The sequence below is a fragment of the Hydra vulgaris genome, chromosome 03 (genome assembly GCF_038396675.1).
Source record: "Hydra vulgaris chromosome 03, alternate assembly HydraT2T_AEP".
NCBI lineage: Eukaryota > Metazoa > Cnidaria > Hydrozoa > Anthoathecata > Hydridae > Hydra > Hydra vulgaris.
The window spans coordinates 11,092,788-11,108,893 of record NC_088922.1 but is presented as its reverse complement, the minus strand read 5'-3'; the positions used below and the strand labels follow the sequence as shown (position 1 = coordinate 11,108,893).

The 16,106-nt window shown below is 29.9% G+C and overlaps 1 protein-coding gene across 1 annotated transcript in view; it reads left to right on the top strand.

The window, feature by feature from the left end:
- Positions 1–16,106, top strand: part of LOC100213219 (pre-mRNA-splicing factor SLU7) — a 45,583-nt gene that overhangs the window by 11,795 nt on the left and 17,682 nt on the right. Inside the window, exons 6-11 of the mRNA XM_065792318.1 lie at positions 9,739–9,776; positions 12,105–12,168; positions 12,536–12,604; positions 12,753–12,826; positions 12,934–12,979; positions 13,758–13,855. Of these exons, the coding sequence (XP_065648390.1) occupies positions 9,739–9,776; positions 12,105–12,168; positions 12,536–12,604; positions 12,753–12,826; positions 12,934–12,979; positions 13,758–13,855 (389 nt within the window). The remainder of the gene's footprint in view (positions 1–9,738; positions 9,777–12,104; positions 12,169–12,535; positions 12,605–12,752; positions 12,827–12,933; positions 12,980–13,757; positions 13,856–16,106) is intronic.

The window sequence follows — 16,106 nt, the reverse complement described above, 5'->3', positions numbered from 1 at the left end:
TGAAATATAATGTATAGTTGCTGTAATAAATGTTTTTTATACATACTATCTATCTAATACTCATATGTTATTATATAATTAAGAATACTGTCTATCTAATCATCATATGTTATCATATAATTATACTAATTTCAAATAAGGGAGTTTTGTCAAAACAAGTTGTTAGGATCTGGAAACAAGAAATGTTTTATACATAAATGTTAATTTTTTTTAATTTTTTATTTCAATTCACCTCCTCAAGGCCATGAAAACCACCTCAGTTAAGGAGGCTACTTTTAGTTTTCAACCCTCTCTCTATAACTCCAAAACGCGAACCTTGACAAACAAGGCCTTTGCGTGGAGAAACAAGTTGAGCGCGGTACTACCAGGGACATAGTGGTGATTGAACTTGGAACTTCTCGCTATGATGCAAGCGCTCTATGACTACACCACTACTGCTTAAATGCCACCCCTATCGATGCATTTGCATCATTATCCTATAAAACAACATATTTGTGAAATGGTTCCATTGTATTTGTATAACTCTAAACTTTTATAAGGTTAATAATATTTTAATAGAAAATTAATGCGAAGTTATTTCTAACTAGACCTTGTTTCTCAAATGGTTACAAATATATAAATAAAAACTAATAACCTTAAAATTCATTATATGTTTATCAGGTAAGCCTGAATCAGCATACTTGCAAACACAATTATTTAAGCTTACAAAGTTTCTTTTATCAAACAGTTAAACTATCAACAACTTTTCTACCATAAATATATGAGTATCTTTAATTAAGAAATTGTTCATTTAAGCGACAGTTGTTGTAATGATTCCAAAATTTCTAAAAATTTGATGAGATTGATAATGCCCAAAAACATTTACAATTATGAAGTTGAAACTTCCTTACATATCTTAAAGGAATTCTTAACTACTTTGGCAACTTGTGTTCATATTCAAATTAAAAAAAAAAAAACGCTGTTGTGCTGAATTTTTTTGAATAAAACTAAATAATTTTTTTTTAATCTGATGTACTCCCAACAAGACTGCAAGCAACCTCTATTAAATTGGGAGTTATTAGAACAAAAGAATAGAGTTATTACCATGGAAATGGTTGGCAGAAGAAAAGTTGTAGGTTATATGAGTTAGAATAACATGAAGAGAGTTCCGAAGAATGAAGTGCTGGGAAAAACTAGACGAATAAAAGGTTTTAGAGTCTGCAGGGACAGATACAGTAAAAGAATGAGACTTTGTTAAATGATGAGTCAAGCAGGAATGAGTTTTGCTTGATGGAACTAGAGATAATAGCTTCTTTGAGCAGGAACCATGATAGTATTTGTAGCAAATTAAAAGAGGTGCAATTTTACGACAATGGAAGAAAGGCTCAAGCTTGGCAGATAAAGCAAGTCCAACTGCATTTACAATGCATTTGTAAATCTAGTTGGACTTGCTTTATCTGAAGAAAGAACCTTGTCTAGAAAGAGCAACAATAGAACAACTAGCCCAAATATGCAACCTTAGCAGACGCTAACTTAGCAGTTGGTTGTATATATGGTCTCCATGAGAGGTCATTAGTGAATGATAATCTAAGAAGATGTAAAAAAGAGGACTCAGTGGGAGGGTTGTCATTCATGAAGATAGAAATTTTAGTAGTATTGTGATAGTTGTTTTTAGTAAATAGCTAAGTTTTGTTGGAGTTAAAATTTACAAGCCACTGTGAGCTCCTCTCTGTTACAGAAGTGAGATCAGATTCAAGATCGGCTGCCTGGTCTTGAATCTGATCTCACTTCTGTAACAGAGAAGAGTTTTGTCAAGACAGGAATATAAAATTAAATCCTTAGCAAATCGAACCACTTTTAGATGCAAGGTTGTCAGGAAGATCATTAATGTAGATTAGAAACAAAACGGGACCAAGGATAGAATCTTGAGGTACCCCAGAAGTTATTGGAAACAAAGAAGAGTGTTGGGCTTTCAGGATGACTTTAATAAAGCGGTTTGAAAGAAGCATAGTATGCTTCTTTCAAACCGCTATGAAAGATAGTATGGTATGAAAGATAGCATGGTATGCCGATCTTCTCCATAAGAAGCAAGCTTATGGAGAAGATCGGCATACCAAGCTTTGATGAAAGCTTCAGACATGTCAAGAGTAGCCCTAGCCTTGTCACTTCTATCTAATACATGATAAAATCTTTCAGTCACAACAGTTAGCAAGTCAGCGGTAGAGGTAGAGGATCAAAACCGTATTGATTTTCTGACAGTAAGTTATGTGACTCAAAATTGTATATAAGAAACTTGTTGATCAAAGACTGAAAGATCTTGGCAAACTGGAAAACAAGACTCAGTCAACCACTTATTTAATAATTTTGAAAAATTAAAGAGAGTTCTGGAGAACAATTTTGTAAGACTGTGACAGGTATGTTAGCTGGACCAAAAGTTGTAGAAGAGTTTAATTGAGATATGAATTTAGGAATGGAAGCTGGAGTGATTTGAATGTCTAACAATGGGTTAACCTGTTTAGTTGGAATGGAATGAAGAGAACGACCATAAGATTTGAGAATCAAGTTAGAAGAAAAGTTCTTTGCAAATAGTTCTGCCTTATCCTTGAGAGAAGTAATATGATAAGTGAAGGAGAGATGGAATAAAGGGGAGATGGAATGTTAGACTTACCTTTGTTAATGATGCTGATAAAACTCTCTAGAGCCTAACTTCTGAGATAAGATACAAGACCTTAAGAATAATGGAGCATAGCATCAGACAGTAGCTTTTTCATTGATTTCTTGCAATAATAATTAGGTGTTTGTTCTCAAGAGAGATGTTCATTTGAAAAAGATGAAAAAAAATGATTTTAATTAAATGTAGCAGCTGCACAAGAAGGTGAAAACCATGTAGCAGAATGGCGCTTGACTTAGAACTGACGAGAAGGAATAAAAGCTTTCATTTCTGCCTGAATCCAGCAGGTTACGTAAGAGGCACATTTATCAGCAGAGAGAGAAAAGACATCAGCCCAAGGGCTGTCGCAAAGAAAATCATGAAAAAAATCCCAGTCAGGTTTAGTGTAGTAGTAAGTAATGGGATGATAAGATGAGTCCGAAGAAGTAGTACGAGATAAAATAATTCTAACGATTATTAAAAACAAGTTGCTCTACAAAAATCTAACAACCAAATATTTAATTTTGCTTTTAATTGTATTATAAATATTTTAATTTCAATTTCATTGCAAATGTTTTTTGGGATTTAGTAAAAAATTATACAATTAGATATAGTTTGCTGATTGTGAAAGAGTACTTTGATATCTTAAAAAAAAATCCACAATGATGTCATAACCTGAAACTGCAGGTTGAGGTGTATATTATAAAGACTCTGAAAACCAAAGCAGACAAACTTCAATGTCAGTTTTAGTTTTATTGATATAAATTTATTATTCAGATTTAAAAAAAAAAATTAAATTTAGGGGGAACATTTTGATGATATTTTTGTACTTTTTTAAACCAGATCAAAACTCATTGACAAATGTCAAATTGACTAATGATTCATTAAAAATTAAGATATTAAAAAAATATGGTAAAATTTTAAACTCTTTAAAGTTTTAAAGTTTTAATTTTACATGGTAATAACTTTTGAGTTTTAATAAAAATTAAACTCAGTTTAAACTTTACATGATCATATATTTTGGATTTAAAAAAAAAAGGAAAATTAAACTTTCAATGGTTGTTATTTTTAGGTAAAATTTTTTAATGATTTATATGTTTAGCTCTTATATTTAAAAAAAGATTCCAATCAGTTCTAAGTTCAAATCTGTTTTTAAATTCTGGTTGGATAGCAGCCATATACCAGTTGTTGACCCAACAGTTGAGTGAATATTATGAAATGTTATAAAAATGTTATCATTAAAGCTGAATAAAGACCAAATAATTTAAAAATGAATAAACAACATATATTTATTTTAATACATATGGAGATTGTTACTCTTAGTTGTTATGGAGATTGTTACTCTTGGTTGTTATGGAGATTGTTACTCTTAGTTAAGTTTAAGAAGTTCAATAACTTTGGGTAAAAGTAAAAGAAGAAAAAAGAAAGAAGGGTAAAAGTGAAGATTTAAAAAATGAAGTTGTGTGAAAGAAGTGAAGATTGAAGTGAAGTTGTGTGTAAGAAGTAAAGATTGAAATGAAGTTGTATGTAAGAAGCAGAGATATAGTCAAGACACTAAAGACCAAGACCAAGTCTAAGACCAATATAATTGGGCTCAAGACCAAGACCAAGATTGAATGCTTCAAGACCAAGATAAAGACCAAGACATCAAAAATATTAACCCAAGACCAAGACCAAGACATTGAAAGTTTTTACAAGACTGGGATTTAGACTTAGCTCTAAAACTCAGGTTTATGGTTCTAAGGCCGACTGGTAGTTAGGTTTCCCTAACTCTGTTGTTGCACTCAGAAAGACCGATTCTATCAACAGCTGTAAAACATTAGAATACTAACAGTGCCATGTTGCACATTAGGGCTATGATTTTTTTTCAACCCCATGCTCCTGTACTGCAGTTTGATGAACTTTTACCTAAAAAGCACAAAATGAACTATTATTTGCATATCTTTTGAAAAAAGTTCATTTCGCTATTGGAAAATTGATTTTGACATAAGTACTACTATGTATTCAGATGTATTTAAAATGTCATAGTCATGTAGTATAATAAATTTTCAATCCAACAATGACTCAGACCGTTGACCTTGCTCTTGCTTGTTGCATTGAAGGAATAGAAGGTGCAATTTGTTTTTATTTTTACATGATGAATACATTTCCTTCATTACTTTGATTGCGTGCTCTGCACATTGATTACTTCTGGGGATCTGTAGTATGGATGGCTCTTGCTTCCAGTGACTTTTCAAAGAGTTTAAAGCCTTTTTGCATGGATTTAGCCAAGTTATTAAAGTCGTTTTCGTTCTACACTCGAGTGAGATAAAATAAAATTTTTTTTATTATCTCTCCAGCCTGATATTTCGAGAATTACTTCTATTCCGTTATCAAACTGTGTTTTCAGTTTTTCGTACTCCATCATCAGTTGAGATATAAATGGATATTCGATATTCAGCAATTGTGTTTTACTTCCAAGTTCTTCACCCATCACCAAACAGAGGGTTGCAAATTTACAATAATGCAATAATTCAACAACACCATTCTTTTTTCCAGTGTTAACGCTGGTGGCATCTGCAACAATCATCTGTATTGAATTCCATAGGTGAAATTCATCAAGGACTTTAGAAATTCCTTGAGCAATAGTTTTTCCCCTGCCATCTACCAAGCCCAGCACATCCAATTTGATTTCTTTTCTCTCATTTTTAAGGACAACCACTTGATAATTGATTCTGTTGATGTACTTGGTATCAAATTGTAAGGACCAACTTTCCATATGCAACTTTTCAATCATTTCTTTTTTAGCTTGATTGCCTCTTTGATTGTTGACTTGTAAATAACTGGTTGACATGGAGTTGGGATGTCAATGCCTTCACGAGCCAATTGCTTGCATATGTTAGCCGCTTTGTTTGTTGATACTATTGTGTAGGTTGCCAAGTTGTGCAAATTTGCTTTTATGATGTTTTCTGTTTTGGTGTAGGAGTAGTCTCATCTTCTTCTTCACCATTTTCATGTTCACTGTTGTCAGTCTCAGAATCACTAAAACCAGGATAGTAAGATGATGAGTTGGATAACCTATTAGAAAGTTTTTGTCTTTTAGAAGGATGGATTGTTTGTTTACTGACCGTTTGTCCTGTAGAGTATCCCACTGTTCCTTTGCTTTCCACTTAGAGATGGTACAATTACTTGTCCTTGCAAGATAACCATGTTCCATCCACTTTAGTAATATCAAAAATTTCATCAATGGGTTTGTAGCTTCCCCACTTGACACATTCACCATAACATTTCAGTATTTTAACAAGCTTTGCTTGTATAACTTGATCAGATACATGAGGAAAATTCAGTTTATTTTTCCACAATTTGGTGACTTCTTTGGAAATTCCTGCTATTCGCTCCTTTCTTCCTTTGATTTTCGGTCCAAGGAAATAGTAGCGTCCGATAATTTGCTTTTGGAGAGGCATTCTGCACTTTTCTTCCAGTGAATATTCTTCCAAAGGGACCATTCTTCCTTTATGAGAGTCTTCAAATTTTACCAGGTTATTGGTCCAGACATCCTTGTTCTTCTGAATGCTACTATTGCTAGGCTTGTACGTCGCCATTTGTTGCTTTTGTAATGACTCTAAAATTAGATGAGCAGCTATATATACACAATATAAATTGTTCTAGAATATTATATACACAGTCTAAATTGTTCTAGAATATTCTAAATTGTTCCAGAATGTTCTAAATTTTTCTATAATTTTCTAAATTATTCTAGAATATTCTTTAATTGTTCCAGAATATTCTAAAGTCCTTTCTCAAGATCACGGTTTGATCTCTCTAAAACTGTTATCTTGTTCTTCTTCATCATTAGAATCCCTCTATCTTCATACCTCTTACAACTATTTTTAAGCTTGCTGGAGCTATTTCCGTGATTTTCTTTGTGACAGCCTTTGGGTAGAAATCTTTCATCTTCCTGCTAACAAATGTGCTACTTATGTAACTTCTTAGATTCAGGCTGGCATGGAATCTTTTATTCCCTCTTGACGATTTCAAGTCAATCCTCACTCTATCCCATAGTTTTTCTCTCATTATGCTGCTTCAATTTCCAATCATAGCCATTACTTCCATATCTATCGCCAAAACAATTCTCCAGAAAACAGGCGCCTGTTTACTATTGCTAGAAACCACTGTAAAAAAGTTTTTTCTGATGCCAAAACCTGCTATTTTCAAGTCACAAAATCTTGTATTTCATCTTAAAAATTTGGCTCCCAAAACTTCTGAAGAATCTTCAACCGTGCCTATCATAAGGGTAAATCTGTCATTCTACATCTTTCATGATTCAGATTTTGTTACTTCACCTAAAGACAAAGCTATTTGCTGAACACTTTTTATCAATCTCATCTTTTGATTTCACTAATCACATTCTACCTGATATAGCCAACAAACAGGTTGATCCATTACTTGACATTCATATCACTCCAGCTTCTGTAGCTAAATTGATTTCCTGCTTAAACTCTTCTACAGCTTATGGTCTAGACAACATACCTGTTATGGTCGTGCAGAAGTGCTTTCTGGAACTGTCGTCTATATTTTCAAAACTATTTAACAAGTGTTTATCAAAGTCTTGTTTTCCAGCCTGCAGGAAAGCAGCATCTGTTATCCCAATTTTTAAAATATCTGGAGTGCAATCTGACTTGTCTAACTACTGTCCCATTATTCTTCTTCCTATCATAAGCAAGGTTTCTGATTCTTTATTTTACAAACACATAATCTTTCATCTTGAATATATCAACTTACTTTCTGATCATCAATATGGATTTTGATCTCCTTGTTCTGCTGCTGATTTGTTAATGATAATAACCAAAAGGTTTTATCGTGCATTAGATAAATAAGGAGAAGTTAGGTCTATCGTTCTCAACATTTTTAAAGCCTTTGATAAAATTTGGTATGTTGGTTATCTCAATAAGGTCTCTTCATACCGTGTATCATTTACGTATTATTTACGTATTATTTACGTATCATTTACGTATTATTGCTGTGTAAAAAGAATACATAAACAAGTAAAAAAATAATAATATAAATAATTTTAATTAAACATTAAAAAAAAATTAAAATAATTTTTTTTTAAATTCTCCTAAAATAATATAAATTTCAGTTAGAACCTTGTCAAACCAACGTGACAAACTCTCATTGAAAGCGGGAAGTTGTGGCGATCTTCGGTTTGTTATTAGTAACTAATCCATACATTGAGTTGATATTTTTTGTAAGAATCAATAAAGTAAAAGACAGCAGAGCTCCAAGACCGAGACCATGACCAATACTCTAGGCTTTCAAGACCAAGACTAAGACCAAGATTTTAGGCTTCAAGACCAATACCAAGACCAAGACAGTTATATATGAGTCTCGAGTGGTCTCAAGACCTACATCTCTGGTAAGAAGTGAAGATTGGTGTGAAGTTGTGTGTAAGAAGTGAAGATTAAAATGAAGTTATGTGTAAGAAGTGAAGATTGAAGTGAAGTTCTGTGTAAGAAGTGAAGATTGAAGTGAAGTTCTGTGTAAGAAGTGAAGATTGAAATAAAGTTGTGAGTAAGAAATGGACTATAAAATTCATTAAGCAATTATCAACCAAAATCACTTTTTTTAATTTGACTTATGACAAACGAAATTTTTTACTTGCATTCTTAAAACAGTAGTCATACTTTTACAAACTGTTTCATTGTAATTAGTTTGATGTCAGGGTAACTGCTATGCTCTCCCACTCGTATAAAATACGAAGTAACTTTCTTTTGTTGGTCTAAATGAATGTAAACAACTTTCATGTTCCCATATCAAGTCAACCAAATGTGAACAGGATTTTTAATTTTTTTAAATTTTTTGTTATTTTTTTTTGTCTAGATTTTTGTATCTTTCTTACATATAGCTGAACAAACTAACAGTTTTTTTTTTTTTTTGCCTAATAGAAGCAAAAAATGTGGGAAAAAAGAACTTTTTTTTTAAAACATAAAAGTTATCAAAAAAAGAATTAGCAACTAAAACAGAATTAAAATACTGCTGTAATATAATATGTCTATTAAAATACAACAAAAAGAGAAAGAATGATAAAACAGAAAAAATAAAAAAAGTAAACATGACCTCAAGACATTTAAATAGAAACAAGATGAAATCTTTAAAAAATATAAAGAAAATGTTAATCTAATATAGTAATGTAAGTTTTGTAATGAAAAATATGAAAGTTTAAGGAAAAAAAAAAAAAAATTAAAAAATAAAAAGTATAAAGGTTTAAGAAACAAAAAATGTAAAAAATTTAATTATTATTTACTTTTCTTATTTTACTTTCACTACTCTCCATATAACTTTGCAGACTTGTATTTTATTTGTTTGTAATTTTCTACACTTTTTAGTATAAAAGCTTTTTTGCTTAGTAATGTTTTTTTGGAGCAAGAAAAAAGCAAACAATAAAATCATGCTGTAGAGGAAGTGTCAAAAAATGCATAAACTAAGTTAAACTATGATAATAACAAAGATGATAAAAATGATGATAAAAATGATGATAACAAAGATCATAACAAACTAATGAGATTTATGAGATTCATTATTTTTGTGATTTTTTATCACTTTTAAATCAGCTTAGGATATCTTTATGAGATCCAAAAGTTAAAGGTGTTGAGCCTTAACATCTTTAACCTTTGGACTGCTTAAATACTTAATAGTGTTTGCAAATATTTTGTTTTAAATTGTAAAAGCGATACTAGTGATACATAATTGAATTGTGTGTATTAATTATGTATCACTAATCAGTTACTCTTCCTGCTGAAAAGCCTCATTTTTATATGAGTGCTTTAAGCCCCCTCATTCTTTTTATATAACAAAAATTATTTGTCTAAATTAGAGTGCATTAAGCTTCTTCATTCTGTAGAAAAAAGTTTTTTTGGTTATTTGCTTGGGTAATTAATGGAAAGTTTAGGAAAAAACTTAAACATTTCCAGTTATAAATTTTTTTTTGGTATTTACTTGGTATTTACATGGAAAGTTAAGAAATAATTTTTTTCTTTAATTAAATGGAGTTTGATGCACTTTAAGGTATATGCTATATGTATATGTATTAATGAATATTATTTTTTAAAAGATCTTATGTGTTTTTTAAGGGAGAATTAAACTTTGACTATGATGGCAAAAGAGATAGGTAAATATTATGTTTATGAATAAATTTTTCATAGTTTGAATAATATCTTGCGAATAATAACACTCAACTTTTAAAAACTTAAAAAAAGATTTATCAAAGAATCAAAATGTTTAAAAAGAAAATAATTTTTAGCCTCATGAATTGAAATGTTTTTTTGATCAAAAATTTATCTAGTTTATTAGTCAAATTTAGTCTTTGTTAATCAAATTTTCAATACCTCCAATAATACTGCCTATACCTGCCATAACTACATCATACCTTCTATAATTACATCATATCTGCTATAATAACATAACACCTGGTATAATTACATCATACCTGCTATAGGTAATCTAATAACTATAATTAATTTATTACCAGCACTCACCAAACTTGATTTTTAATATATTTTTTTAAAACCTTACCAGTATTGAACTATTGATAGTTAATCAAAACTAAAATTAGTTTTTAATCAAGTAAGTTATTCATTCTTATTTTTTTTTAATAAAGTTAATTTGGTTTTGTTTTTTTACTTTATAAATTTATTTTTATCTTCAAGTAGTACTAGCAACTACTTCTATTTTCAAGCAGTAGTATCAATTGCTTATATTTTTTATACTATATTTTTCTTTTTGTATTTTTTCTTGCATTTGTTTAATTATTTTATTAATTTTCTGCATTATTATTAAAAGTTATTATTAGGATATAAAAATAAATAATTGAACTTTCACTCATAATTCTTCTGAATAAATTTTCTGTATGAATTTTCTCTAGAATCTAAAAGAAAAACTTTTTTAACAGTATTACAGTTTTTTTTTACAAATTACAATACAATTTTAATTTCAAAACATGCAAGCTACATTTTTTTTGTTGTTATTTTGCATTTCCTTAAAGTATTAATATACCCTTTGGGTATATATAATAATATAAGAATAATAAGGTTATATAGAAGGCTATATAAAGTTTTTATAGAAAACAAAATGCAGTTTTGGTTGCATCACAATAGCTTATGAGTTGATTATTTTTAATATAATTGGAGTCTTATTGAACTCGTTTTTAAATTAGTTAAAAGTTTTAATAAATTTGATAATAATTGAATTAATCACTGTTATTTTGGCAATGGAGTCTGTTATTGTTTTCTCAAAACTGGTCCCTTTTATGTTGTTCTGATCATTGAACCCAGTCTTTGTAGCTGAAATTTCTTAACATATTATCCAGTCTTTGTAGCTGTAGTTTCTTAACTAAGTACCTAGTCTTTCTAGTTGAAGTTTCTTAACAGATTGTTAACTGATTTAAATTGATTCCTTATTTGCAATCTTTTAAGTCATCTGTCAATCATTATCTTGCTCTATAAACTTTATCTTTTATTTTCTAGCAACTTCCAACTCTAATAGTGGTTGCTTGCAGCCTTGTTGGAAGTGATGATGTTGAAAAAAAAATAGAAAAAAAAAGAAAAACTTGTTAACATTAATTTTTGTTGCACTTATGTATACTCTTTTCAGTTTTTAATGTAAATGTTATAATGTAAAACATTTTAAGTACCGACACCAGACAGACACTGCATGTAAGAAGGCTAGATACAATTGCCTTATTACAATCCTATTTTTAATTTTGATGGCTTACTTTTTCTTATCCCCTAAAACAGGCATACTTTATTAGTTATTGATGCAATGTTTTTTAAATTTCAGGTCCTAGAATATATTTCAGCCAGTTTCTAATTTTCTAAATTCTACTAATAACTTATTGTAAATTTAGACAATTTTCAAATATTGTAAATGTATATACAACCCTCGGAATAAGGGTCGGCATTTGGCAATGTCAAATAACCTAACCTACAACCTAACTTAACCTTGGCAATGCCTGACCTAACTGCCATAACCTAACTGCCGACCTAAAAGTATTTGTGGTCAGCAATTTTTTGCCACCTCGTTTCTATGGTTTGTAGTAAAACCTTTGTATCAAATTTTTTTTGCTGACCTGCTGCTGACCTCTAAAAGATTCTCTTTTTTCCTAATTCCGAGGGTTATATATATATATATGTGTGTGTGTGTGTGTGCGCACGCGTGTGTGTGTGTATATATATATATATTTTATGTGTGGAAAAAGTCAAATGCTTTGGTAAAATCAAAATAATATCAAATAGTATCCTTAGATTTAAATTGTTTGTAAAGAAAGTTGCAGATTTCAAACAAGTTGTAAAGTTAAGCAAATACAATTTAGGATCAATTAACAATTATGGACAAAATTCAAAAATTTAGAATTCAAAATTGAACTTTTTATCTTGCATTTTTAAAAATTTATAGTTATATAAATAGTTTAATGTAACATTATTTATGATTTCATATTTAGATGGTCTGGTTATGATGTCAATGTACACAGTAAAGTTCTAGAAGAATATGCTAAAGTTGATGAAGTATGACTAACTTTTTTTTTTCTTTCAATATTTTGTTTTATTATTATTATTATTATTTTTTAATCTGATTCACTCCCTTTTTTATGTTTGTTCAAATTTACGGTTTTACTCCCTTTTTTAGGTTTGTTCAACTATATATAAATTTATACAGGGCATGTAGATTTATATAATTATTTAAATAAGTATATAAATTCATATAATTGTATATTGTTATATAAAGCTCTTGTTGCTAATCCAATTTCAATATCAATTAGTGATATTGTGTACACCAGTTAAAGTTGATAATGGGGAGGAGGGGAAAATACCATTTAAAAGTTGGAAAAATTGTGTTTTCTAAATTAGTTTAAAGAATTATGTTATTTTTTAGGCAAAAAGGCAGTTAAAAGCTGCTCAGCTGGAAGAAGAGTTACAATCAGGGAAAAAGATAACTAAATTGGTATTTTATTGGTCACTTCTTTTTTTTAAGTAGTACTTTAATTTTCAAGTTTTTTTTTTTTTTTTTTGTAAAATCACCTCAAGAAAGCTATACTGTAGTCAAGAAAAAAAAAAGTTTAATATTTCAATTAAACATTTTTTTTCATTAGAATAATGATGATGAAGAAGAAGAAAAGTATGCAGATGAAGTAGATATGCCTGGCCAAAAGTTTGATGCAAATGTGTAAGTAAATATGCTTGGCTAAAAGTTTAATGGAAATGTGTACCTTTATTTTGCATAAATTTTTTTTACAAATACATGAACAAAAATAAACTAAATTTTCTTTGCAGGAGGCAAACTGTTCGAAATTTAAGAATAAGAGAAGATACAGCCAAGGTATTTTTTTACATTTAATAAATTTATATTTAAGTATAAATTCAAATATGTTATGTTTTTCTAAAGTATGAATAATTATAAGTTATGTATTAATTTATGTATATAGTTGATATATTATTTTTATACATTATTATGTATTATACATATTATGTATTATTATACATTATTATTATTGTTATTATACATTATTATTATTATTATACATTGTTATATATTATATATTATATAGTATTTACTGTTTATATGTTAGTTTTATGTACATTTGTACATTTTGTTGTTATTTTTTATTATCATATTATTTTATTTTATTATTTAGTTTTAGTCATGAAAAATTTTAACATACTAATAATTCTTATTAGTAATATTGTTTTTGTTAATTTCTATCAATTTGACTGTATTCATATAAATACATTTTCTTAATATTGTGCTATTTAGTTAACAATTGATAAAAAAATTTATTACTGACATTATGCTTTATTACTTTTTTTATACATTGTTAAATATTTTTTTTTATCTCTTAACTTTTACTTTTGTTTAAATATCTTTAGTATTTATACAATTTGGACCCCAACTCTGCCTTCTATGATGCTAAAACTCGTTCAATGTATTCATATAAATACATTTGTATTCATATAAATACATTTTCTTAATATTGTGCTATTTAGTTAACAATTGATAAAAAAATTTATTACTGACATTATGCTTTATTACTTTTTTTATACATTGTTAAATATTTTTTTTTATCTCTTAACTTTTACTTTTGTTTAAATATCTTTAGTATTTATACAATTTGGACCCCAACTCTGCCTTCTATGATGCTAAAACTCGTTCAATGAGAGAAAGTCCTTTTACTAAAGGTGGTGGGGCTGGAAAAATGCAAGTAGAATTAATATTTATTTTAAATTTATGTTTTTAGTTACACAGTATATAAATTTTCATTATTAATTATCCGTAATGCATAAATATAATCTCTGATTTTTTTTTTAATTCCAAATTATTATTTCACCAAAAAGGTGACTTTGAAATTATTTAAGGAAATAAATTCAAAGTCACCTTTGAATTTATTTCCTTAAATAAATTGGATACACCCTACCAGGTTCACTATCCCACTGTTCAACTCACCTATTTGTCGCATCAATTCACCTATTTGTCGCATCAGTTCACCTATTTGTCATGAAATCAGGTTTGAATCTTTTGTCCATTCTTTTATGTGCTTCCGCTTAGCACCTCTTCACTCTATCACCTTTCTCTTTGTTCTTTACCGTTCTCCTTCTTTCCAAGACTGAAATCTTTTAGATATGATTTCTGATCAAATCGACCATGCTCTCTCTCTTTACCCCAATATTGTTGTTATTGGTAACTTGAATGCTCATCACACTGAATGGCTAAGCTCTAAAACCACTGACCCTGCTGGAACTAACGCTGGTAACGTCTGCATTTCTCAATCTCTTACTCAGATAGTTAACTTTTCGACTCGTTTTCCTGACAAATCTAATCATTTACCTTCACTCCTTGATATATGTCTTGTCTCTGATCCTAGTTTGTGTTCAGTTTTTCCTTTTTCTTCCTTAGGTGGTTCTGACCATGCAATGATCTTTTTAAGTCCTTCATCTTGTACTTCCTTTTCGGACTCACCCTATTATTGCACTACTTCTACTCTAGAGCTGACTGGGACTCCTTTGTGATTTTCTTTGTGACGGTTCTTGGGCTGATGTCTTTTCCCTCTCAACTGAAAAATGTGCTTCCTACAAAAAAAATGTGCTTCTTACGTAACCTCCTGGATTCAGTCAGGAGTGGAAACTTTTATTCCTTCTTGTCAGTTTTAAGTCAAGCCTCATTCTACTCCATGGTTTTCACCCTCTTGTCAGCTGCTATTTCTAATCATAATCATTTTTTTCATCTTTTTTAAAAGAACAACTCTGTTGAGAACAAACAGCTATTTATTATTGAAAGAAATCGATGTAAAAAGGTGCTGTCAGATGCTAAGCTCCATTATTCTCAATTCACTAAATCTTGTATCTTATCTCAGAAGTTAGGCTCTTGAAACTTTTAAAAAGTATTCAACAGCGTCATTAATAAAGGTAGGATTAACATTCCATCTCTAATTCATGGGACTGATCTTATTACCTCTCCAAAGGATGAGGCAGAACTATTTGCAAAAAACTTTTCTTCTAATTCAGTTCTCGAGTCTTATGACTGTTCTCTTCTTTCCATTCCAATTAAACAGATTAACCTATTGTTAGACATTCAAATCACTCCATCTTCCATTGGTAAAGTCATATCTCGATTAAACTCTTCTACGGCTTGTGGTCCAGTCAACATTCCTGTCACATTCTTACAAAATTGTTCTCCAGGGCTCTCTTCGATTTTTTCATAACTATTTAATAAGTGCTTGACTGAGTCTTTTTTTCCTGGAAAATGGTATCTGTTGTTTCAATTTTCAAAAACTCTGGTGAACATTCTGACCACTCCAATTTTCATCCAATCAGTCTTCTATCTATTATAAGCAAGGTATTTGAGTCTTTGATAAACAAATTTCTCACATCCCATATTGAGTCAAATAACTTGCTGTCAGACAGTCAGTACGGGTTTTGATCCTCTTGCTCTACCGCTGACTTGCTAACCGCTGTGACTGAAAGATTTTATTGTGCATTAGACGGAGGCAGAGAGACTATGGCTATTGCTCTTGACATATCTAAGGCTTTCAATATGTCAAGAGCAATAAAGTTTTGCATGCTGGTCTTCTCCATAAGCTTGTTTCATATGGTGTATCTGGGAAAGTTTTTGAGATAATCACATTGTTTCTTTCTAACCGCTTTATTAAAGTCAACCTGAAAGGTGAACACTCTACTTCATTTCCAGTAACTTCTGGGGTACTTCAAGGTTCTATCATTGGTCCTATTTCGTTTCTTATCTACATTAATGATCTTCCCGAAAACCTTACATCTAGGGTAGTTCTTTTTGCTGATGACTCAACTTTATACTCCTTTCTTGACAATAACTCTTCTCTTTTCGATTGCTTAGAATAGGCAGCCGATCTTGAATCTGATCTCATTTCTGTAAAAGATTGGGGCTCACAGTGGCTTGTAAGTGTTAACTCCAACAAAACTTAATTATTTACTGCAAA